The sequence below is a fragment of the Polypterus senegalus genome, chromosome 16 (assembly GCF_016835505.1).
Source record: "Polypterus senegalus isolate Bchr_013 chromosome 16, ASM1683550v1, whole genome shotgun sequence".
Lineage (NCBI taxonomy): Eukaryota > Metazoa > Chordata > Cladistia > Polypteriformes > Polypteridae > Polypterus > Polypterus senegalus.
In genome coordinates, this window is record NC_053169.1 from 86,662,389 (window position 1) to 86,688,976 (window position 26,588).

The window sequence follows — 26,588 nt, forward strand, 5'->3', positions numbered from 1 at the left end:
CAGGGTCACGGGGGTCCCAGCCAACACAGGGCGCAAGGCAGGAACAAACTCCGGGCAAGGCACACACACACACACCCACCCACACACTAGGGACAATTTAGGATCGTCAATGCACCTAACCTGCATGTCTTTGGACTGTGGGAGGAAACCCATGCAGACACGGGGAGAACCTGCAAACTCCACGCAGCGAACCCGGGTCTCCTTACTGCGAGGCAGCAGCGCTACCACTGCGCCACCCAGTTGAAGAGGTGTAACTAATAAAATGGCCGGTCAGTTAATATATACTGCTCAAAAGAATTAAAGGAACACTTTTTAATCAGAGTATAGCATAAAGTCAATGAAACTTATGGGATATTAATCTGGTCAGGTAAGTAGCAGAGGGGGTTGTTAATCAGTTTCAGCTGCTGTGGTGTTAATGAAATTAACAACAGATGCACTAGAGGGGCAACAATGAGATGACCCCAAAACAGGAATGGTTTAACAGGTGGAGGCCACTGACATTTTTCCCTCCTCATCTTTTCTGACTGTTTCTTCACTAGTTTTGCATTTGGCTACAGTCAGTGTCACTACTGGTAGCACGAGGCGATACCTGGACCCTACAGAGGTTGCACAGGTAGTCCAACTCTCCAGGATGGCACATCAATATGTGTCATTGCCAGAAGGTTTGCTGTGTCTCCCTGCACAGTCTCAAGGGCATGGAGGAGATTCTAGGAGACAAGCAGTTACTCTAGGAGAGCTGGAGAGGGCCATAGAAGGTCCATAACCCATCAGCAGGACCAGTATCTGCTCCTTTGGGCAAGGAGGAACAGGATGAGCACTGCCAGAGCCCTACAAAATGACCTCCAGCAGGCCACTGGTGTGAATGTCTCTGACCAAACAACCAGAAAGACTTCATGAGGGTGACCCAAGGGCCCCATGTCCTCTAATGGGCCCTGAGCTCACTGCCCAGCAGCATGCAGCTCGATTGGCATTCGCCATAGAATACCAGAATTGGCAGATGCACCACTGGTGCCCTGTGTTTTTACAGATGAGAGCAGGTTCACCCTGAGCACGTGACAGAAGTGAAAGGGTCTGGAGAAGCCATGGAGAACATTATGCTGCCTGTAACATCATTCAGCATGAGCAGTTTGGTGGTGGGTTAATGATTGTCTGGGGAGGCATATCCATGGAGGGTCACACAGACCGCTACAGGCTTGACAAAGGCACCTTGGCTGCCATTAGGTATCAGGATGAAATCCTTGGACCCATTGTCAGACCCTATGCTGGTACAGTGGCTCCTGGTGCACGACAATTCCTGGCCTCATGTGGTGAGAGTATGCAGGCAGTTCCTGGAGGATGAAGGAATTGATACCATTGACTGGCCACCACACTTTCCTGACCTAAATCCAATAGAACACCTCTGGGACATTATGTTTTGGTCCATCCAATGCCACCAGGTTGCACCTCAGACTGTCCAGGAGCTCAGTGATGCCCTGGTCCAGATCTGGGAGGAGATCCCCCACAACACCATCTGTCATCTCATTAGAAGCATGCACCGATGTTGTCAGGCATGTATACAAGAACACAGGGGCCATACAAAGTGCTGCATACAATTTTGAGTTGCTGCAATTAAATTTTGGCAAAATGGACTAGCCTGCCACATAATTTTTTCACTCTGATTTTTGGGGCGTCTTTGAATTCAGGGCTCTGTAGGTTGATCATTTTCATTTCCATCAAACGATGTGGCATCCTTTCGTTCCTAACACATTACCCAGTCTATATCAGTATAGATATCCAGGAGGATTTCTTTTTCCCATTGAGATCTGATGTGTTTTCAAAGTGTTCCTTTAATTTTTTTGAGCAGTTTAAATATAGAGCATTTAAAGTGTATCATACCACTTCCAATTCCATTTAGTCACAAAAATACAATTTCTGGCTGACCAGGCTGTTTTCTTTAACTCTATATTGTTGACTACATGAATTGTCAGCGTTACGCCACCACTGTGAAAATTCAGTTAGCATTGTCTAGGAGTCGACGCTCCCACTTTGAATATTTGCGTTCACTGGTGAAGGGGACCTAATAAAGTGGCCACTGTGGGTGTTTGGCTCATATTGCAGAGATGCCGCTTACTAATACACAAGATGACCTCAGCTATTGTATCATTTTAGCTGTGACTGCAGCCACTTGAATGCAAATGGGAGATGATCATCTTTAAATGTCGAGACAGGCGGCAAGCATCCTGCAGGCCTGCCTCTGATGGAATCTTCCATTGTTGTCACTTCTTTCTTTTTTTTCAGGTTACCCTGCAAAGTGGCAACACTTAAAGATGACTTGTCAACCTCTAAAAAGCAGTTTCCAACAGCCTCGGAGCTGACAGCTAAAATGACCACAACGTTTTGTAAAGGCTGACAGATCAGGGTTGGCGGGGGCCATGACGTTAACTCGTAAAGCATAATCGCTGTGCAGGGCTGTGCTGCCGTCGCCACGTCTCCTGCCAGGCGGCACCACCACCCCCATACCAATCAGCAGAGCTTTTTGCTGGCGCTGTACTTGAGCGGCGAGGATGTTTCAAGCACAAATATCTGCCTTATCCTCACTCTCCTAGGATTCAAGGGAAGGTTTTCAAACTGTCCTAGAAACCAAGCACTCGCTAAACACAAACTTTTTTTGATGTCGTCTTTTATGGTATCACATCACGTGTCCGAGTGCTCTTCAGGCCACAAATATGCCTGCTAGCGTCCCTGCCAGCTAAACAATTTGCATTTCATAGAGCACTTTTGAGCGACCACACGCAAGCTGCTTTTCTTAGCGAACACGAAAGACCTCGAGGGGTTTTTATGCCAGATTATCGTTGTTTGACAACAAGTCTGCTTTCCATTTTTACAAACGAGCAGACAAAGCAGTTCATGGCAGCCCCCTTTAACCAAATGCCCTCCGCAGCAGCTAGTCACACTAGAATGCTTTAATGTAATAACTGATAAAGCTACAGGGCACAGAGAACTGGCAAGGGTAGACTTCTAGGGAATTGAGCTGCTAGATATTGAGGTCTAACTACATCAGACTCCCACCAAGTAAAGCTGAAGGAAATGGAGGTCTCCTGGGGTCTGTACTAGCAGGTGGTAAATCTAATTCAATCCAATTTTATTACAGATAACCACCCCCAAAACGCTAAAAGCGCTCATGGCGGCACAACCTGACACAAAGACGGAGCCCAACTGTTGAAAGCAAGCTGGTTAAGTGGTTTGTTCAGGTTCACAGCGGTGGGAGATTAAAGCAGCAACCTTGCGGATTTCAAGTTGAGCCTCTTAATTGATGTAGTGACCTACCCATACTTCATAGGGGCACAGCCAAATGTGACCAGGCGGCAAGACATGACAGGAGATGAAGCATGGCGGGAGGGGAAAAAGTATGGAGCTGTGGCAGGATTTAGTACTCAGGAAATCAAGCTGCAGGGTGGGCAGTTCTGACAGAATCAGACCCCAGGAGGTCAAGCTGCAGCATTTGTTTCTCACGAGAACAAAGAACACACTACTGAGATGCGGTGGATCAGACCATCGATAGATAAAGCGAAAAAGCCATGACATCTGACAGCATCAGACTGATAAAAAGTAGTGTTGCGGGACTCAAAGGTCTGACTGGGTCAGATGCCAGAAGGTAAATCTGTAGAATACGGAGATAGCGGACTGTACAGTATGTAATGAAAGCTACAGGAAAAGATTTGGATATCTAAAACATAACACTGCAGGCCACTGAGGCCCAACAGGAACAGAAATTAAAAATACACAATGCTCCTTTCTGATAGGACTCTAGGAGATAAAACTGCACAACAATAATCTCTCTATTATAAAAGAAAATCTTGAGATGAGGCGAGACTATTGCCAAGAGATTTGGTCAAATAGGTAGAGGGGTTCCCACCCTCCTCTAAACCATTTCCAGTTAACGGCCCACACCTACGGTCCTCTCACCTCTCTTTCGTGTAAATGCTTTTGTCAGACACAGTTCCTGTGCTCTCAGTTCTTATAAACTTTTACGTTTTCCTCACTTTGAGTTCCCAATAAAAGAAGACGTGTTATGTCCAAATCTTATTGTAGAATTTCATCCCGAAGGGTTATCAACAGAAAAAATGAGTACATGGGCAATCCTAGCACCGAGAAACAATGAAGTCAAACGAATTAATGCAAAAAAACGTCGATCGGTTACATGGCAAATTGGTTAAATGCGTATGCTGACACAGTTGGTGTTGATTGTGCAGAACATGAAAACATCAACTTGCAATATCCCGAAGAATATCTACAACCGTTAACACCGGCTTCCATTACTGTTGAAAGAAGGATGTATCGTATTGTTATTGCGTAACTAGGGGAGTCCCCCCTTGTACCTTGGGCGCCCAACCCCCAGTTGCGGCCAGTCTGCTGCTCACGTTGTGAAGAGGAGGGCTGAACGCACCCCAAGGAGACGTGGTCGCTCCTCTGAAACCCCCTCTTAAACGGTGATACAATGGGAAACAAATAGTTTTTTTTTTTTTACCTCCTCTTTGCTCGATCTGCTGCTGCGATGCCGCGTGATCTGCACTTCGAACTTTTAAAAGCCTGTACAGCAGCTGTCCTACTCTTTGTCTTTTATTTCCGGCCCCAGGTGCTGTTAAATCTTTTGGCACAAAGTTTCGTCTCGTGGGACGTAAGTTCTTGATATGGTTTAGTTTATAATTTAAAAACAGAATGAGAATCTGAAAATCTAACAACATCACATTAAAGTTCGATAAATTCTGAAAAGAATGATACTAAGCATGTATATGTAGGTTTTAAAATAAGACAGATTTAAAGTGTGACAAAACAACGTGACATAGAAACGTCACATAAAATCGTTGCACTTTTAGGCTTAGGATTTTATAGAGTAGATTTATGTCTAAGTGATGGGCTATGCAATAGAACAAGATTAGTTGTATTCAAAATTGGTTGAACAGTTGTGACATGTAAAATTAACAGGCGACAAAGATAATGTAGTACATATTCTGAGATCTTGATATGCCATTCGTATTAAAACATTTACAGTTTCCCATTAGAATAGCTTTTGCTATGACAATTAACAAATCACAGAGACAAACATTCGAAAAAGTCGGTTTATTTATTAGAGAGAAAGAAACGATATTCACTCACGGGAGGTTATACGTTGCATTGTGACGATGAAAGTCCAAACACGGAATCAAAATTCAAAGCGATATGAAGTGAAATTTTACAGTAAAAGTTTAAAAAGTATTTGCATGTTAATTTCAAAGCCAAACAGAACGAAAACGTATAACGCAACGAATATCTCTAACGTAACATGAAATATAATTTTCTTTCAATTTCAATACTATTTTTTTACTATGGTTAATTACTGGTTACATGGCAAATTGGTTAAATGCGTATGCTGACACAGTTGGTGTTGATTGCGCAGAACATGAAAACATCAACTTGCAATATCCCGAAGAATATCTACAACCGTTAACACCGTCCGGTCTTCCACCGGCCGAATTACTGTTGAAAGAAGGATGTACAGTAATGTTATTGCGTAACTAGGGGAGTCCCCCCTTGTACCTTGGGCGCCCAACCCCCAGTTGCGGCCAGTCTGCTGCTCACGTTGTGAAGAGGAGGGCTGAACGCACCCCAAGGAGACGTGGTCGCTCCTCTGAAACCCCCTCTTAAACGGTGATACAATGGGAAACAAATAGTTTTTTTTTTTACCTCCTCTTTGCTCGATCTGCTGCTGCGATGCCGCATGATCTGCACTTCGAACTTTTAAAAGCCTGTACAGCAGCTGTCCTACTCTTTGTCTTTTATTTCCGGCCCCAGGTGCTGTTAAATCTTTTGGCACAAAGTTTCGTCTCGTGGGACGTAAGTTCTTGATATGGTTTAGTTTATAATTTAAAAACAGAATGAAAATCTGAAAATCTAACAACATCACATTAAAGTTCGATAAATTCTGAAAAGAATGATACTAAGCATATATATATGTAGGTTTTAAAATAAGACAGATTTAAAGCGTGACAAAACAACGTGACATAGAAACATCACATAAAATCGTTGCACTTTTAGGCTTAGGATTTTATAGAGTAGATTTATGTCTAAGTGATGGGCTATGCAATAGAACAAGATTAGTTGTATTCAAAATTGGTTGAACAATTGTGACATGTAAAATTTTAACAGGCGACAAAGATAATGTAGTACATATTCTGAGATCTTGATATGTCATTCGTATTAAAACATTTACAGTTTCTCATTAGAATAGCTTTTGCTATGACAATTAACAAATCACAGAGACAAACATTCGAAAAAGTCGGTTTATTTATTAGAGAGAAAGAAACGATATTCACTCACGGGCAGTTATACGTTGCATTGTCACGATGAAAGTCCAAACACGGAATCAAAATTCAAAGCGATATGAAGTGAAGTTTTACAGTAAAAGTGTAAGTTTAAAAAGTATTTGCATGTTAATTTCAAAGCCAAACAGAACGAAAACGTATAACGCAACGAATATCTCTAACGTAACATGAAATATAATTTTCTTTCAATTTCAATACTATTTTTTACTATGGTTAATTACTGGCTGTAATGTAAAATAGTTCTATTATGCATATGTAAAAATTCCCATGAAAATAACAATCTGTTTAAATTGTCCATCTGCTTCCCCACACTTTGCCACGAAGTGGCTAGCGCCTAGCGCCCACCTGAGGGTTGGCAAGCGAAGTGAGCAGGGTGTACAGCCCCCTAGTTTCTCAAAAGATAAAATTTCAGAATCAGGACATCAATCAGGTTCAGATCTCTAAAAAGTGGCATTGCAGTGTTCTGGAACCCGACCTGATTCGACTCTGGAGAGTGAATCTGCAGAATATGGAGGTCTGGAGGATTGAACCGTCAGTAGATAAAGCTGCAGGGACACAGGACCTGGCCGACACCAAAGGATGGTGCAGGACACGAAGAGAACTGAGAGGATCAGATACACAGAGCAGGGATAGACGGAGACAGATGATTTGCTGTGGTGAACCCTAAATGGAAGCAGCCGAAAGAAGAAGACATTAAAGGGGATGAATATTTATGGGATTCATTATTTTATGTTTTATATTTGTAATTAATTTGGACCATTTTGACATTAAAGAGTCACTTTCTGTTGATTTGTGTCAACAAAAACCAAATTAAATCCCCTGTGATTCAATGTTGTGTGAGAATAAAATGTGAAACTATCCAAGGGTGGTGAATGCTTGCATAGGCCCTACAGAGGACTGTAATATGCAATGGCAGATTTATTTGTTTGAAATGTCTAGGAGCGTAGCAAACAGAAGACAAGAGACTCTGTGACCATCAGATCCATCAGGCAGACTGCATGAATTCCCGTGATGAATGAATGAATGGATTTACAATTTGTGCCTTGAGATAGTCACACTCATTTTCCTAGTACACAAAAGCAAGCTTTGCAATGCACCCATTTTCATAAGGCAGCACCTTTAACAAAATATTCAGCTAGCATTACTCATTCGATATACTGCTGCTTAACGAGGGAGTGACAAAAAGAAATAAAAATAGCCGACTGACTAATAGAGGATTTCATTTTTCTAATGAAATTGTAACACCAGATGCTGTGAAACTCCTAGGTCTGGGATGGGATTCTAACAGCCACACCACTCCTGCTGGACCTAAAACTAAACAGCTGATGAAAGGAAAGAAGAGCTTTGGAAAGAAACAACTTCCAGCCTTCTGTGCAGGGTGGGCTTTGCAAATACCCACTTGCTACAGCTGATTCAATACTTTCCAAAGTTTTCCTGCATGCTTTATCGTAGATCTACTTGGTCATCTTCTACCCTCACGATGATGTGTCAGCATGTCCCCTCACCTAATCCCTTCTTCACATAATCACTAACTCACATTGTCTACCCCCAGTCATAAGCTCATTCAGACAGTGGCCCTCAGTCCTGGATGAGACCACCAGAATGATGTCACAGAGCACTCATCATCTTCCTTCTTCCATGCGAACACCGGTTATGCTTCCGAAACTTCCCCATATACAGCAGGAATTCGGGTTTGGACTCAACTCTGGCACCCATTAAGATCCCAATTTGTTTTTCGATTCCAGGCTCCTCTCGTATCCCAAAAGACCACCAACTTGTATTTCAAGAAAAGACTCCCATTAGGGCAGACATCTCTGATAAAAAAAAAGGCTGGGTGGTCTCATTAGAGAAGCATCTCAAATCAAGAGGCTCTAACCACAATGGAAGATAAGTACCATGTCAGTGTCTCTAATGCTTCTTATTTTCTTGTGAACGTTTCATTAACTTCCCACATAAGCTTCTTCTATGACGCCACCTATCAGCTTTGAGAACACAGCTCCTCTATGACAGAATCTCTTTGTTTCGGACTTCAAGATACTAAGAGCCTAAAACTTCCATCTCATCTCCTCATAGACTTCAGAAACAAACCTGCATAGCCAGATAGGCAGGGACTTAATCATTTTTGTTCAGAAGTGACAGCTTAAATATACTTTGTTAATACAATTTGTGACAGGAAAGGTGTTACTGTAAGCTGGGGGTTGCTGTAGTACCAATAGCACCCCACTTCTTGGGCCAAAAAGATAACTGAATGAGTTGAGCAGTTTCCATGTATATTGATGGGTGTGCGCCCAGGTCCTGGCAGACATATCGATGATCCATTGATTCATCTTGTAATTACCCCTTGAGAAGCTGAGGCATTGACTTCAGTTTTGCCCGCCCTTAGCCACTGCCAGGGCAGCAGTCCCTAAAATGACTTATAGAGTATATAGAAACCGAAGAGTAAATTTCACACAAATGTTAGGATGTTCTTCTTCTCATAGAGAATTATAAGCACATGAAATAAGTTACCAAGTAGTGTGATGGACAGTAGGACTCTAGAGATGTTCAAAACTCGACTTGATGTTGTATTGGAAGACTGTGGAGAGGACTGGTGAGTGTGGTTGGGCTGAATGGTCCATTCTCTTAAAATGTTTTTCTAATGATGGTAGAATTCCAAACTCTCTCGTCAAAGGTTTGCCTCTGCCATTTTGTCCACAGCCTTGCAGCTACTGCATGTTCAACAAAGGCGGGTTTAGTGGCAAGGCCTGGTTCTCTCTCTTCTGCCTAGTGGCTAAACTGAAGAATAGAAGGATCACATTGTTCTCAAGCTCGTGGTTAACCACACAGCAATGGCATCCTGTGGTCTGATCTATTCAGACAAGGAGACCGGAGCCCTAATCTGGACAGGAGACCGGAGCCCTAATCTGAGAAGTGAGAGCTTTGTGGCTTCTCAGCACAAGGTGACGGACTAGTCATGCAGCCCAAGGTCTCAGGCCTGATGGTCATCTGCTAGTAGGACAAGCTGAGAACCGAAACTTGCTTTCTTGTGGCCCAGCAGAGTGCAGGCTGAGGCGTGAGAACAGACAGTCATCGGTCAACTTCTCATCCCTTCACATGCGGTATTCTGTGTAAACGTGTGAAAGTGTGGCACAAGTGGCAGATCAGACTGGTCTCGTTTGTCCACAGCCCAGGCGGAGGCGGCGGTGGCATGTTTGAAAAAAAAAGGGGCAGCAGTCACGCTGTTACATAGACTTCCTTTCATAAATATTTAAATTATTCTGCTAGAGCAAAGCCCATGCAGCCACATGAATGAACATTTCCCTGTGACCCTGCAGATGGCCTCCTGCTCCTCCCAGTTTGGGAACTCCTACCTGCATTTCATGATGGATTTACTTCTTGGCTCAAGTACAACCGGAGAACAGAAAGCTGCAAAGGCCTGTAGTGGTGCCCCTGTGATGCCATTGCAACTAACAGGCCTGATGTTGTATTACGTCGCTACAACAAACAACAAGTGACATTATGGTGTACTTCAGAAAAGCAAAAATGATTTTGTACAGAACGTGGGCATCAACACACAGGTGACATAGGATAGGATTACAGCCCTAGTAGCTTTTCTTTGGTTTTTCGGCTGCTGCTAATTGTTTTGTACTTATTGTCAAATAACCTCCTCCGATTACACCATTTTCTGCACAAAAAAAGCAAGATTGAGATGAGATATTCACTGAGACAATGCAGGGCATCATTGCCAGAGGCCCTCTGGCACAGGCCCAAGTCCCAGCGTGGCGGGTGGCTCACGCTTTCTCTTTCTGATGCAGTTCGGCCAATTCTAGAAAGTAGTTCGAATTTTATCAGTGACCACTATTTTTTTTTTAATGTAACAGTACCTTTTATTTACACAGCACAAATTACAAGCCACAAAGCAACTGTGTCTTCTTGAAAGTTCATGCAAATTCCATTACACCATATAAAAAAAAAAAAAAACATTCTTGTTAAGAAACGTTCATTTATTTTCCCCTCACTTTCTTCCTTTAACCAAAACCATCATCCCTCTAAAACATAGGACCAACGTCTATTGTCCAGGTTATGGACACAGCAAAGAAGATGACCCTGAAATGAACACTAACAGCTGTGAAACTCTGTCTCTTAAAGGCTGGTAGTTTATATCCACCACTTTATTAAAAAGGGTAAGTGTCATTGTGTCCATCTGTGTGTCCATCCGGTTGCTATGACTCCGACATTCCAAAAGACGGCGAATCACAAATATTATTACTTTGTCATATACATAGGATAGGAATCTTGAAAAAATCTGACCTCGGGATTTTGATGAAACTTGACGTTTTAGACCTTCCCGAGTCTGAAAATACCATTTCTGAAATGGACAGATGCTATATGTCCAAAAACATACACTGTCTATTTACATAAATGTCCTGCACCCAACACAGTGCTCCAATCCACTCAAACTCAGTCCCTTCCTTCCTTCACTCTTTGTGTTCTTTACTTCTCTCCTCCCAAGCTTCATCTTCCTCCTCCCGACTCCGGCTCCCGAGTGGAGAAAGGCGTCCTCTTTTATAAGTGTTCCAGGTGCTCCTTGACAATCTTCCAGTGGCACTTCCTGGTATGGTGAAAGTGCCACATGAGCACCCGGAAGCACTGTGGGTGTCCCTGGAATTCCTTCCGTCAGCACTTCCGAGTTTGGCGGAAGTGTTGACATCCAGGGCTCCACAATCCTGCGGGGGGCCCCCCTGTGGTGACCACAAGCCCCAGTAGGGTTGAGCTTCTATGCTCCGTTCCTGTGGCCCAGGGGAGGTATAATCCCTCTCCCGGTCCTTCCAGGCGTCCCGGCTGGGCACGGCCCCCAGCCGTCCGCCACAGTGTAAACACGGTAACTCAAAAATGCAGGTCAATGAGATTTTGTACACCTGCTTTATATCAAAAATAAAGAATACTATCAACTTTTGGGCCACTTCCGACAACTGGACGTGGCACTTTAACTGAATACTTTTGTGAATTGTCAAGTAAATTATGGTTACAATTACAGATAGATGATTTGAATAGATATTTATGACATATATGACATTTGAGAAAAATTATATGACGTCAGGAGTAGGGAGCTGGGCAGGGCCCTCCTCACTGTCCTGTTTCAATTCTACACGGGTGGAGCTATAGGGGACGGCTAGTAAAAGATAAATCAAGGCCCACTTGTGAAGTAAGGCAAATCATTCTGAATGCTTAGCAACATTGCAAAAAATAAAAAAATATATACTGTATATATTGGAAGCCCTTATAAGAAGGTTTGGGGGAAAGAGCATATCCAGACCATTACCTCCTCCAGAGCACTAGATGGCAGCCCCCCTGCCATGCAGCAGTGGAAGTTCAACCCTTTTGGAGCTCGTGGCCACCACCAGGGGGCGCCTGGAGAATAATGAGCCCTTGTTTGCTGCATTTCCACCACACCCGGAAGTCCTGCCAGAAGCAGGTCAACGAGCACCCGGAGCACCTCTGGGTGCCTTATAAAAGGAGCCAGCAGCAACTAGTCCAACAGCCAGGGTCGGGAGGAAGTGGACGAAGCTTGACAGAGGAGTGGAAGTGGAAGAAAGTGAGAAAAAGAATAGAGAGAGAACAAATGACTGTGGACCGTGCACTTTGGTGCTCTGTGCTGTGGGGAGTGAAGAAAAGTGCTTCCCCAGTCTTAAATAAATGTGTTCTGTGTAACACTTGTGTCGGGGTTGGGGCAGCTGGAGTGCCCTGGTATTCCACAATATACATATATACATTGTAAATGCCACACGGGTTGAACGGGCATCCCGACCAGAAAAGGGGATGGTTCCTTACCCAGACAGAAGGCTCTGAACAGGCAGATGGGCATTCCAACCAAGAGAAAGGAAGGAGCCAGACCCGGAAGAGATGGCCAAAGGAGATGGACGGACAGCCCACCGGAAGTGGAAGATACTGCTGGGGACTTTTTCATTCCCCCAGAACAGGAGATGGCAGAAGCCCTCTGTATCAGTACCCATTTGGAAACCAGTAGGGAATGCTGGGAGATGTAGTCTAGCAATGCAGCCCTTCTGGGGACCATGGATGCCACAAGGGGGCGCTGTCGGGAGATGCACTCCCTAAAATGGGACTTCCATGTGACCCGGAGTTACTTCCATTGGGCAGTGGCCATGGCACTGGAAGTACTCCCAGGTCCTTAATAAAATGGACCGCACTCCCTTGTCCAGGTGAGTCGGAGCTGGGAGGATGTAGAGCAACACTCAACTGGAGGAGGGCAGTGCAGAGGAGAGGAAGAAGAGGAGATTATATATATATATATATATATATATATATATATATAGAGATATATAGATATATATATATATATATATATATATATATATAGAGATATATATATATATATAGAGATATATATATATATATAGAGATATATATATATATATAGAGATATATATATATATATAGATATATATATATATATAGATATATATATATATATATATATATATATATATATATATATATATATATATATATAGAGAGAGAGAGAGAGAGAGAGAGAGAGAGAGAGAGAGAATGAAGGAATTTGGTTAATAAATCATCCTTTATCTGAACCTGGGACTCTTTGTGTGTATGTGTTGGGTTTTGAGGCAGGGTGATGCCCCGGTTTCCATTAAAATATAAAATATATATATATATATATATATATATATATATATATATATATATATATATATATATACTATAATAAAAATCAACAGCGCTGTGAACTGTGAATTTCAATGGTCATCTCAGACTTCCGCTTGTATTAATGGGCCAAAAATGGGGAGTGGCAGCCCTGCGGTGCGGCTGTTGGCGAGGAGAGCAGATTGGAAAGCAGCAGGAAAGAGAGCTGCCTGCTACGTTTAAACAGCTCCCCAAATGAGCCCATGAACTCCCCATCTGACCCCAAGACAAGTGCCCACCCCCTTCGCCTTGCTCTATCTTTCATTTGCATTGGATTTTTATGCAGTGCAGGATGTTGACCTTTTCACAAAGTCATGGGCTGAAAGGAAATCCACTACAAGAAACTTCACAAAGCAGCCAAACGCTGTGTCTGGTGGTGGGGATGGAAGCTCCAGGCTCTTTTATGGCCAAGTCTGGCTACAGATTTGACCTGAGTCAGTGGTGGACAGTGGACTTTATACATGAGAAGAACCAATGGTAGAGACTAGACCTTATGCTGTACGTGCAGAAGACTGGCTTGGGTTAAAATCCTCTGCACCAGGCCTGTCGAACGCTGTTGTTGTTCTGCTATCCAAATTTAGCCTTTCCTCAAGTAGATTTGTCATTTCCCTATTTCTAAAATTTGGAGGATGGCCAATTTGGTAGCAAATATTGGCTTAGACATTGTCCGTGTGACGTCTGAATGTCATCCTTGTGTCAGGTGGGTTTTCCTTCCACTTCACCAGACTATTGGGTATTCCAAACTGACCTTGTGTTAGTGACTGCAGGCCCTATGATGGTCTGGTGCCCTGTCCACAGCTGTCCCTATGAAGCCAGTCATGAAGTGTGACTCACTTGCTTGGATCTTCAGTCATTTTAGTGGGCTCTGTGAGCACGAGAGATGTCAACTAATGAAGGCTAACGGAATGTGAAGTTTCAAGGCCACGGAGGTTCTGCTCACCCTTTATAATGCACTGGTTAGGCCCGATCTGGAGTACTGGGAAAAGGTTTGGTCTCCAGGCTACAAAAGGGACATAGCAGTGCTGGATAAAGTCCATAGAGGAGTGAGTGGGCTCATTCCAGGGCTAAAGGGGATGAGTTTTGAGGAAAGATTTAAAGAGCTGAGCCTTTGCAATTTAAACAAAAGGAGATGAAGAGGTGACATGATTGAAGTATTTAAAATGATGAATGGAATCAGTGCAGTGGAGCGAGACGGTGACTTTAAAATTAGTTCATAGAGAACACGGACACACAGTTGGAAACTTGTTAAGGGTAAATTTTCCACAAACATTAGGAAGTTTCTCTTCACAAAAAGAACCACAGACACATAGAATAAGCTACCAGGTAGTGTGGTAGACAGTAAGACTTTAGGGACTTTCAAAAACTCAACTTGATGTGATTTTAGAAGAATTAAATGGAGGACAAGAGGACAGGCAAGCTTTGTTGGGCCAAATGGCCTGTCCTCGTCTAGATTGTTCTAATGTTCTATTGTTCTAAAAAGTACAATTCATTAAATGAAGCGAGGAGGAATAAGTAATGGGGGTGTTTTAGACATCACAGACAGAAAAGAGAAGCTCGTCTGCCTGATGTCTTGTGCTTTATGTACCAGAACATCCATCTATCCATTATCCAAACACAATATCCTAACTACAGGGTCACGGGTGTCTGCTGGAGCCAATCCCAGCCAACACAGGGCGCAAGGCAGGAAACAAACCACGGGCAGGGCGCCAGCCCAGGGCAGGGCACACACACACACCAGGGACAATTTAGAATTGCCAATGCACCGAACCTGCATGTCTTTGGACTGTGGGAGGAAACCCACACAGACACGGGGAGAACATGCAAACTCCACACAGGGAGGACCAGGGAGGCGAACCCGGGTCTCCTTACTGCACGGCACTGCAGTGTACTGGAACAGAATGGGGAAAAAAAAAAAAAAATCGGCTTTTCTTAGACTTTCTCGGATATGGGGATGGATATTTGAGGACTAAACTGCAAGACAATGATTATATTATGTACATTAAAGAACCATCTACAACAAATCAAATCAAATGAATAATATATTGAACAATTATTATAAAAGTTGAATAAAAGGTAAAGTGCCACTTTCAGTTAACGGAAATAGCCCAAAAGTTGATAGAAATGTATGTTTTGTACTAAATACTTGTATGAAAAATTTAGTTGACCTAAGTGAAACCGTACTCAAATCATCATGTTTACACACACACAGACACAGACATAATTCCAAAAATGTTATTATTTGGACTCAGGGAGGTCTAAAACGTCAAGATTCATCAAAATTTCTAAATGAAATTTTTGGACGATTACAATACTTTCCCTATACTTTGTACATGAGAAAGTAAAAAAAAGGAAGAAAAAGAGGCAAGACTGCGGCTGAGCTTACCGTATGTATTAATCCATTGAACAGAGCGAGCTCTATAAGGCAGCATGTTGCTGGTGGTTTCAAAAGCCGTGTTTCACTCGATGGTCAGCTTAATGTGACATTTCCAGTGGATTAAACTGGCATGGTCAGGAAACGAGATCAGCAATACAGTCAGTAAGTCCGACATACTCAACGACTATCCATCCATCCATTATCCAACCCGCTATATCCTAACCACCGGGTCACGGGGGTCTGCGGGAGCCAACCCCAGCCAACACAGGGCACAAGGCAGGAAACAAATCCTGGGCAGGGTGCCAGCCCACCGCAGTACTCAACAACTAGAAGTCACGTAATGTGGCTTTATTAAGAATTTCACTGTACTAATACTACAGCTGATATCATGAAAGCTCCCACAATTCACTGCGCTGCAACTACCAGATGAAAGATAACACCATAGACATATATAGGTAGATGCCGCATTCACTGTGTTGCCCAGTCGATACGATACGTCAGCGCGTCCGCCATATTGCGAGTGGCAAAAGTGCCATGTAAACTAATACAGGTAGACGTGGAAACCGGGTTTTCTGATGAAAAAACAATAACATTTAAAACTGTATCGTTTACATACAACAGATTTTGGAGAATCATTTAAATTCAATTATTTATATCCATTTTACACTAATAATGGCAATTAATTATTAAATAATTCCTCCCATATAAGTAACATTTCTCAGACTGCCTTCTTCCATCTCCGAAACATTTCTAGACTTTGTTCTGTTCTTACCCAACACAGTACTGAAGTATTGATTAATGCCAGAGTCACCTCACGTATAGATTACTGTAATACTATTCCATCTGGCATCCCACAAAAACGTATTCATTGCTTACAACTTCTTCATAATTCATCTGCCAGGATAATAACCTGCTGTTCTAAATCCACTGAACATATCACACCGATTCTCTCTCAACGTCACTGGCTCCCTGTTCACTACAGAATACGATACACAATCCCGCTCTGAACATTTAAAGCTCTCCACACCTCACTGATCTCCTCCAGACTGACACTCCTCTCGCTCACTCAGTTCCTGTAATTTGAGAGTATTCAGTCTGGCAATACGGTGCAGCCTTAGTTTGTGGAAGACAGACAACACTAAAGACATAAGCATAAAATCATGGTTGTCAATTTCAGACTGTGTTTCCTCGATGTGCTCCTTGAGAAAAAACGCATCATCTGAACCAATCTCAGCCTGAACAAACTGATTGATCAAAGATACGCTGACAGCTTGTCGGATGTCGGATAACACGCTCAGCTACTTTGACCACCTTGACTGTACGCTCACAAGGAATCATCACACCTCCTTTGTTTTTTAATGTGAACGAGTGGTAGCTTTGATCATATGATGCCGGTAGAGCATCTCTTACCAAACTAGTAGAGCACACATCACAGGACAGCTTTCTCAAAATCCCATCTATGGGCTGCCTCCCACTGCTTCCTGAGGTGGGTTTCTTTGGGAAACCTTCAAAGTTTGAGAAATGCTAACAGCTAACAACAATCTACATAGTTAGTGACTAAATACGTTTAGCCAAACGTTGTTTGGAGGCTCACTTGAGCACATAAATGCATAGCTTTGCTAGCTTAGCCTGGTGTAGCTAAAGTTAAGATTATAAAACGGGATTTTCTAATGGCCAAATATAACCAAAACAATTGTTCAGCCTTACCTATGAAATGTAATCCCCCAGGATCTGGTTTGAAGCGTACAGCGGTTTGTACAATCCCAAGCAGCACATGCGTGAGGCATCTTTATCCATGAATTCACTCCACAGCAGTGCCACTCGCAATATGGCGGCGACATTAACGTACGATGCTGTTGGTCATGCGGCGTCTAGTAATTCTAGGTCTATGGATAACACTCTCACAGGTTTGGTGAAGCACAGGGTGCAAGGCAGGAATCAACCCTGGAAGGGGTGCCATGCCAGTCTCACACACACATTCACATTCGCACAGGCGAAGTTTAGAGTCCCTAATCAACCTCACAGTCACTACTTTCATGTGAAGTAGGAGGACACACAGAGAAGACTTACAGTTAGGTTCATAAATATTTGGACAGAGACGACTTTTTTCTCATTTTGGTTCTGTACGTTACTACAATGAATTTTAAATGAAACAACTCAGATGCAGTTGAAGTGCAGACTTTCAGCTTTAATTCAGTGGGTTGAACAAAACGATTGCATAAAAATGTGAGGCAATTAAAGCATTTTTTGAACATAATCCCTTCATTTCAGGGATTCATAAGTAATTGGACAATTGACTCAAAGGCTATTTCATGGGCAGGTGTGGCCAAGTCCGTCGTTATGTCTTATCAATTAAGCAGATAAAAGGCCTGGAGTTGATTTGAGGTGTGGTGCTTGCATGTGGAAGATTTTGCTGTGAACAGACAACATGCGGTCAAAGGAGCTCTCCATGCTGGTTAAGGAAACCATCCTTAAGCTGTGAAAACAGAAAAAACCCATCTGAGGAATTGCTACAATATTACGATTGGCAAAATCTCCAGTTTGGTACATCCTGAGAAAGAAAGCAAGTACTGGTGAACTCAGCAACGCAAAAAGACCTGGACGTCCACAAAGAGACAACAGTGGTGGATGATCGCAGAATGTATGTCTTGATGTTGAAATTGCTCCGGATTGTGAAGTGCAGGAAGCAAGAATTTGCGATAGTTGTGTGCACCCGTGTCTGACTTGAGAAACTGGCTGGATTGCCAACGACACCATTTAAACAAAAATATATATACTGTATATACTCGCCTTTAAGTTCTTCTGCAGATAAGTCGGGGCTTGATTTTACTGTATAATATCCGGTATTTTATAATGTCGGTCGTATAAGTCGAAAGCAGAAAACTCACTCTATTGGTGCAAGAGATTATGATATGCTAACGCCCACCTGAGACAGTAACCACGGAGCACACAGCCTTTTTGTTCCTATGTATTGTGCCTACGTGACCACACAGTAATACCTGAACTATTTCGAAATGCACTTGTTTGTGTTTTTTGTATCTCACACTCTCATACACTTTTATCGTAAGAGCATTCCTTATCTACGATGGAGCATTCGATCAGAAGAAAATATGAAGCTGGTTTTAAATTAAAAGTCGTTGAAGCGGTGAAAGATATTGGTAACTGCGCTGCTGCAACAAAATTTGATGTGTCTGAGAAACTCATGGGAGACTGCAGGAGGCAAGAAGATATAAGAAAAAAAAAAAGTGTCACATTTTTGACAGGCGTATAAGTCGGGATGTGATTTTGTGATCGATTTTTCGAGTTTCAAGACCCGACTTATACGCGAGTATATACAGTAAATAAATATATACTGTATATATTTAACTGAGGTAGGTTGGCACACTGCCCAGGATTGGTTCCTGCCTTGTGCCCTGTGTTGGCTGGGATTGGCTCCAGCAGACCCCCCGTGACCCTGTGTTCGGATTCAGCGGGTTGGAAAATGGATGGATGGATGGATATATTTAAACAAAAATGATAATAATAATGGCTATGATGTTAAACAAACCCGTGGGTTAAAATGAAGCTCCTCAAGACATCTTGCCGGCTATTTTTAAATCCATTTACCAAGTTCAGAAAGAGGGAAGCAGGAGGACAAATTTAGAAAAGAGAGCAGTAGTCGTCTCCAGTTACTGATGAGGCCACAACAAAAACTAGCAGTCACCCGGACTCTCTATGAATTAATGATGACACCCCTGATCGAGTCTGATGGAAATGCCACCTGGAAGCCATTTGGAGAAAACTGCTGAAGAAAGGAACCGTGACAGTCAGAAAGGCAGCCTAGCAAATATCATAGGAGGCCACACATATTATGGCTCCCCCAAGTTGTCATATCTATCTGTGTTCAAGAAAGCTGCTGCTTGCCTTCCCTGTTGTCGTGAGCGTGTGCAGCTGGGGAAACACAAGTGGAAAACTTCCTTTTTACTTGGAAGACACGTGAGAAGTTAAACTCATGCTAAAATTTTATACATTACAACATGGTTTGAATAGAGACATGGGTCTTATGGCCAGGTATGAGGATTGTTTGCATCTCTGACCCAAACAACCGGTCTACAGACCCACATTGCATGTAAATTCAAAAGACTTTGTTGGACAGTTCTCTTATCCAAAGATCTTGACCATACATTGTTCTTCTCGCTTGTTAAATGAATCTTAGCCTGAAGAAGTCTATTCATTTTTTACATTTAAGATGTCTCACTTAAAGATTTACCAATGTTGTTTCTTGTCCTAGCGTGTATACAAACACAGGGAACTCCAGTTGCTGTACTATAACTTGCCATAAGAAGGGGCCCCGAGTTGCCTCAAAAGCTTGCATACTGTAATCTTTTTAGTTAGCCAATAAAAGGGGTCATTTTGCTTGACTTCTCACTTGGAAGACACAGAAATGATCAAGCCTCTTGCTCATAATACACAGCTAACTTCTTCCTTCTCACAAATAATTACAAAGACTTCAATATGGCAAGGCCCACCACTGACTCAACACGCTTTCACAGAGCTCCATTCTGACAGGGACACCACTTCACAGAAGAAGATGACACAAGAGGAAGCAGGCAGACAAACTGTAGCTGGTAATTAGGTTAGGAATTCTGGTGCATTCAAAATAAACGAAGCCCCCTTTGCTAAAAATTCATGGGAAAGCAATGGCAAAGCAAGGAGCCCACCAGCTTTTGCTGAAAACCCCAGGACACTTGTAGGATTAATTCACCTTTTTTCTGTGTTTTTTTTCCCCCTGTACTTCAGAATTTCTTCATCAAAACAACACAAATTCCCTTTGGTTGTCACACGGAGACCTCAAAACTGCAAATCCTGCAAACGTTTCCCAGCCAGTCCTCATGCGAGTAATAAAACGAAAATGACTACGAGCATCAAATCAGTAAAACCCCAGCACATGCTCTATTTCAGGAAAAAAAAAACCTACAAAATGTGCCAAAATGAGGTTCAAACCATTTAATTTCAAAAGATGTCGAGCTGAGTAAGCAGATTGCTTCGGCCTCTCCATGTGTGCATTTTTAACTTGCTTAAGCTGATAAGCCCTCGAAAAAATGTACTGCCTTGACTATTTGGAGGATAAACACGGACACTTCAAAATCGATTAGTACTGCTTTCTCACAGATCCAGCATCCCACCTCCAAGTTGTCCATGTGGAGTGTGTGAGCCCTCCCATGACGCTAGAGTTTCCTCGGTGGTGCTTGTGTAAGTGCGAGTGTGGGGGAGTGGATCCCCACTTTGGACTGGACACATGTCTAGGACTGCTTGCCATTATCTGACCTGTTGCCAGGACAGGCTCTAGCCTTCTAGGACCCCAAAGTGGATTAGGTGGGTTAAGGAGGTGCTGCCTAGTGGTTAGCTTCAAGGATTTCCACATCCAGCCCAGGCTAAGATTTCAGTGCACCTCTCTATTCTTTTTTGCCATACATGTTTAGGGTCAGCGCTGCTGCCTCGCAGTTCGGAGACCTGGTGTTCGCTTCCCGGGTCCTTCCTGCGTGGAGTTTGCATGTTGTCTCCCCGTGTCTGAGTGGGTTTCCTCCCACAGTCCAGAGACATGCAGGTCAGGTGCATTGCCGATTCTAAATTGTCCCTAGTGTGCGTGTATGCACGCCCTGCAGTGGGCGGTCGCCCTGCCTGGGGTTCGTTTTCTGCCTTGCGCCCAGTGCTGGCTGGGATTGGCTCCAGCAGACCCCTGTGACCCTGTAGTTAGGATATAGCGGGTTGGACAATGGATGGATGGATGTTTAGGGTCTCCATCTCCACACACCACAGGTCTCTGATTCTAGTTGGCACGGACCTTTAGGATCTCAGGCTCTACTCAACACGATCCCACAAATGGTCTTGCATGTCATTACAGGTTTTAAAGGATTTTTCCATCCACTTCCTCCAAACTACGGACTCAACTAAACATAAGACCACTGTGACGCCACAAGTCTTAAGGGACCCACAAACAAGATATTATTATTCCTTGTGTGCCTTAGTGTCCTGCTTCATTAAACGTTGTACAGTCGATATTCATTTCACAGTTGCATTATTGTCGTGTTTTTTTCTAAAGGTGACTCATAAGAATAAATAAAATCCGAAATGCTTGAATACACCATTTTTACTGATACTAAAAATATCAGGATGTAAACCTTAACCTGAGGTCCGTGGAACTCTAGGGGGTCTGTGAGGGTCACATAAAAATTAACATTTATATTCACTTTACAGCCTGGTACTGCTGATTTTTCTAGCATGAACTGTCCAGTCCGTGTTGACAGGATTCATTCACATCTCATAGTTTCTACAGATATGTCAGCTGCACATCTCCCCTTCTACAACATACAGCCCAATACTGTTGATTTTTCTTGCATGAACTTTCTCACGTCATTTTTCTTGTGCGTTACGTCTCTCGCCGTGATTTTTCTCGCAAGTATTTATCTCACCTAAGCCTAACATGTGAGTTACATACTCATGACAAAAATAACGCGCAAGAAGAAATAGTGGTCACTATACAGCCCTCCCGCCCCCCTTACTAACCAATGGTTTTCCATCGAAAGAAATAAAAGAAAGCGCACCCGGCCACTGCTTACAGCGCCAACCGCTAGGCATCTCTTGACTTGCTGCTGGCCCCTGTTTACCATTTAGACAAGTGTCCTCATTCTCGACACGACCGCCATCTTGTGCCACTGCATAAGAGCAAGTGCTTATTCTCATTTTCTATGGTTTTTAACGGCTTGATTATCCTCTCATATACTGGTGAGAATTAATTGACACATAATTTCTTTCAAGTGTGGCTGGCTAAAAAGTGATGTGTGTGAAGTGTGCATGAGGTTGCAGTATGGAGGAATGCACGTGCAGACTCTGTGTGTATCTGCTTGTCTGTCTGTCTATGTCAACGGTTGGTCTGTCCGTCTCCCTATCTGTTAATGTCTTTTTGTCAGTTGTTCTGTTGTGCTTATCAATTTGTGAGTCAGGCTTTTCAGCACTTGTTTCTATCAAAATGAAGTCGAAATACTGTAGATTGGACGTCAAAGATGATATGCATGTCCACTTGTTGAAGACCACTCCACAGTTTCATATTCTTATTCAAGGCAAACAAGAACAACCTTCTCATTAAAATAAAATAGATAACAAGAGAGTAGAAGTAGTAGTACTAATGGTAGTTAAAAAAAAGTAGTAGATCTGTCTTAATTTGCACAAGAAGATTGTATCTTATATATAAACGTCTACGTGTGGAAGCGTGTGTGTGTGTGTCTGTCTGTCCGGCCCGGAAGTGAGAGATGGAGTCTGAGAAAAGGCTCCACCTCCAAAGATACACAAGCGAGGCAAGCATGTCGGCAAAACGAAACCTCCAAAGGAAGACAAAGTTGAATAGCCGCTAATGCGCAAGCGATGTGAGCCAATCGATAAAACGAAACCTCCAAAGAAAGACAAAGTCGAATAGCCGCTAACGCACAAGCGATGTGAGCGCGTCGATAAAACGAAACCTCCAAAGGAAGACAAAGTCGCATAGCCACTAATGCACAAGCAATGTGAGCCAATCGATAAAACGAAACCTCCAAAGGAAGACAAAGTCGAATAGCCGCTAACGCACAAGCGATGTGAGCGCGTCGATAAAACGAAACCTCCAAAGGAAGACAAAGTCGCATAGCCACTAATGCACAAGCAATGTGAGCCAATCGATAAAACGAAACCTCCAAAGGAAGACAAAGTCGCATAGCCGCTAATGCAATTGTGACCGATAAAATGAAGCCTCCTAGGAGAGAGACGACTAGAGTAATTTCTATCAATTACCGGTCAGCTCTACATTTCAATTTTTGTTCTGACAATTTCAATAGTTTCTAGGACCCCAGGCTTTTTACAGCACAGGCTGACACAGCTAGTTTCAAAATAAAGGTCTACGTGTGGAAGTGTGTGTGTGTGTGTCTGTCTGTCTGTCTGTCCCAGAAGTGCAAGACTACAGCATGAAGCTCAAAGAGCCAGCAAGGCGGCCCCAAGTTAACGAGTCAGAAGAAGAAAGAAGTGCGAAAGAAAGAAAGCGATTCCATCGCCACAGTGAGACCGCCGAGGAAAGACAAACTCGCTTAGCCGCTGATACACAAGTCGGGGTGAGCACATCCGTAAACCGAAACCGCCGACTCTGCATTTCAATTTTTCTTCTGACAATTTCAATCGTTTCTAGGAGCCGGAACTTTTTACAGCACGGGCTTACACAGCTAGTATTTCATAATCATAATGAGTGGCCATTACTTTTTGCATTGTTTTTAGATTGTTTAAAGTTTAATAATACTTTGAATATGTATGAGACAATCAAATCTCAATAAGTAAAGTCCATTATATTCATTGCATGCAAAGTTGTGTTTATGTGAATATTTCTGGGGAAGGGGGTCCATAGCTTTCATCAGATTCTTAAAAGGGTCCGTGACTCAAATAAAGTTAAGAATCACAGCCCTAGAGACTGTTGTGAGTGAAAATCTAAGGAGAGAAGCAGTTACAGGAATACTCAAACCAGCCCACCTCGTGCCAACTGGTTTTTGTAGTGAATACAAACTGAAGCTTCCGACTCGTCTCTGCATGAATTTATGTATTGCTGGGTTTATGGTGGCTCTGGGGCTAAAGATCTGCGCCAGTAATCGGAAGGTTGCCGGTTCGAATCCTTGTTACTGGTACTCCGCTGGACCCTTGAGCAAGGCACTGTGCAGTACAATCTCTGACCCCCAAGGGGTATGTGAAAACTAACAAATTCCAAATACAGGAAATTATAAAGAACAAAGAATTAATTGGTGAATCCAGACTGGCACGGGTGTGTGTGCGTGAGGGCCCCTCAAAACCCTGAACAGGAATACAAGAGTTTATGAATGTTATGTTAAAAAATGTTTAATTCCTCAAATAAATTTCAGGCGAGCATTTCTTTCGCCCAATGATTTTCAACATAGAGACACACTTCATATTATGCACAAAAAAAACCCAAAATGAAACAAGTAAGACCGCAAAATCTAAAAATTGGTTCACATCCACACTGCCTTTTACACAAACATAATGACAAACTCAAATAAGGATGCACTTATTATCCATTACATAAGGATATGCACCTAGGGCTTCAAACAAACAATTGTGTAGTCGAAGTGCTTTTTGAATGTGCTAGACTGTCTCACAATGGAAAGCTTGGATAAAATGTCACACACGCCACTCAAGTATAAGAAACGCTTAACAAAAAATATCTGAACAAAACATAGGTGTCAGTGTCATAATATGAGTGGTTAAGATGACTGTCTATTCGCACTCACCGTATGGCCTTCAAGAAGTCATTAAATCTGCCTGAACTCTCAATGGCTCTATGCACATGGGAATTTTTCGTTGTTTTGGACAAAGAAGTATATTAAATAAATAAATATATAAATACAGCATATTCATAAGTGTGCCATTAGTCAGGCCAGGCAGTTTCACCAGAGCAGCGGAGCTCAATCTAAACACAAACTAATGCTTATTGTGCACAACTACCTGTGCGACTCTTAACCAAGGGTGATATCCAGTAACATGGAATGGTATAAAATAAAAGATTTTTTTAGTGTTTGTTATGTAAGCGACGTGTAAATTGCAGAGATCTTTCTGTGAATGTCAACATCCTACATGCTGGACTTAACATGAAAGACATCGTATTAAATAAAAATGGGCCTTGAACTTTAAACGAATCATGCTGTACTTTACCATTGAACAAATTATATATTATTATACCCACAAACTACTTCTTGATACTTTTAAAGGTTTAGTGGTACAATATGGAAGCTGCTTTGTACATGGAAAGCAGTAAATCAAGTAAGTGAGCTGTTGATATTTTAACATTTTTTATTTGAATCTGACTTCAACATACTGTCAAAAATTAAAATTCTATTGTGGAGTTAAGTGTGGCAAGAATCTACACACAATAAAACAACAAAAACTTACCAATGAACTTCATAAATTAGGATTTGTAACTTGGACGTACATATAACTAGCCAACTGTTCAAGTCGTATTTTACTGAATGCCTCGAATATGCTCAGATCGAGAGGCGCTATATATCCCAGATGTTACATAAACTGGCATCAGTGAAATTAAATAAACCCCATACCTGCCCTGCCGTGTCGTAAAGGCCTAACAGGTACTGTTTCCCTCCGACTGTGACGCTCACTGCAAAAAGATGAAAATAACAAAATTAAATAAATAACGCGCATCCCCGCTCCCGTTCCCGCATGGCTTGAACGTCGCCCGCAGGTGCCTTTAAGTTTCCCTTTAATTTCCACGCGCGCGCTTCCGCCACCTCCCTCGCCCTCGCCACCGCCCCCGATCGCGCGCCCCCGCGCCCCGCTCACCCGCGTAGTGGTCGAACACTGTCGGGACGTACTCCTCCGGGAAGGCGTCGTTCGCGTAGCTCATCAGAAGGCAAGTTTTGCCCACAGCGCCGTCTCCAACCACCACGCATTTCAGCATAATTGTTCCCGTTCCATTGGCCATAATTCATACAACATCCACATTTTAAGCAGTCGGGCCTTTGCCGGTGTCGCGACCGTAGCTAAGCGAATAGTCCTGCCGTGGGGCTCCTTTTCTATCCAAAATTTGGAGCGCAACCGGGTAAGGTGTGTGTGTGTGTGTGTGTGTCAGTGGGTGCGCGCGCTTTCTGTATTTAACAGAGAGAGAGAGAGAGAGCGGACACGCGCTGTCTCGTGCACAAGGAGGCGCGCGCCAGCAGTAAAACACACAGCGCACTGAAAAAAAGAACGTTTTGAAACAAGAAGCTACCCGGATCCCCGTTTATGACCATTTTGAACCCAATCATTAACTTGTGCCTTGCTAATGATGAGAATTCAGGTGCACAGATTTTTAAATGACATCCTGATTCCTGCCGAGGAGGAGATAATTAGATGGACACTCTGATGTCTACTTAATCATTGTCTGTCTGCCCTCTGCCTATGGGCACTTTGATCCTAAGGCAGAGGCGGCCTTAGGGGTGTGCTGAGCCTCGGGCTGACCAACCCCACGCGGGGCCGGTTACGTCAAACGCTGTTACCGGTATGTGTGGACTGTATAAACTTGCGCGCGAATTTAATAATTTCTCATTACAGTATTCAGCTAAATTTTTGCAAGATAACACGCGGACTTTATCAAAATATAACTGGAGAATATAACT

At 42.9% G+C, this 26,588-nt stretch overlaps 1 protein-coding gene across 2 annotated transcripts in view; it reads right to left on the bottom strand.

Annotated features, from left to right (window-relative positions):
- Positions 1-26,093, bottom strand: part of rhoq (ras homolog family member Q) — a 100,038-nt gene extending 73,945 nt beyond the window's left edge. The window contains exons 1-2 of one of the 2 annotated variants that reach the window (XM_039738207.1): positions 25,774-26,093; positions 25,533-25,591 (exon numbers count right to left, since the gene is read on the bottom strand). In XM_039738207.1, the coding sequence (XP_039594141.1) occupies positions 25,533-25,591; positions 25,774-25,915 (201 nt within the window). In that variant the 5' untranslated portion in view covers positions 25,916-26,093. The remainder of the gene's footprint in view (positions 1-25,532; positions 25,592-25,773) is intronic. The other variant, XM_039738206.1, reaches the window with a different exon arrangement.
- Between the last annotated feature and the right edge of the window lie 495 nt (positions 26,094-26,588).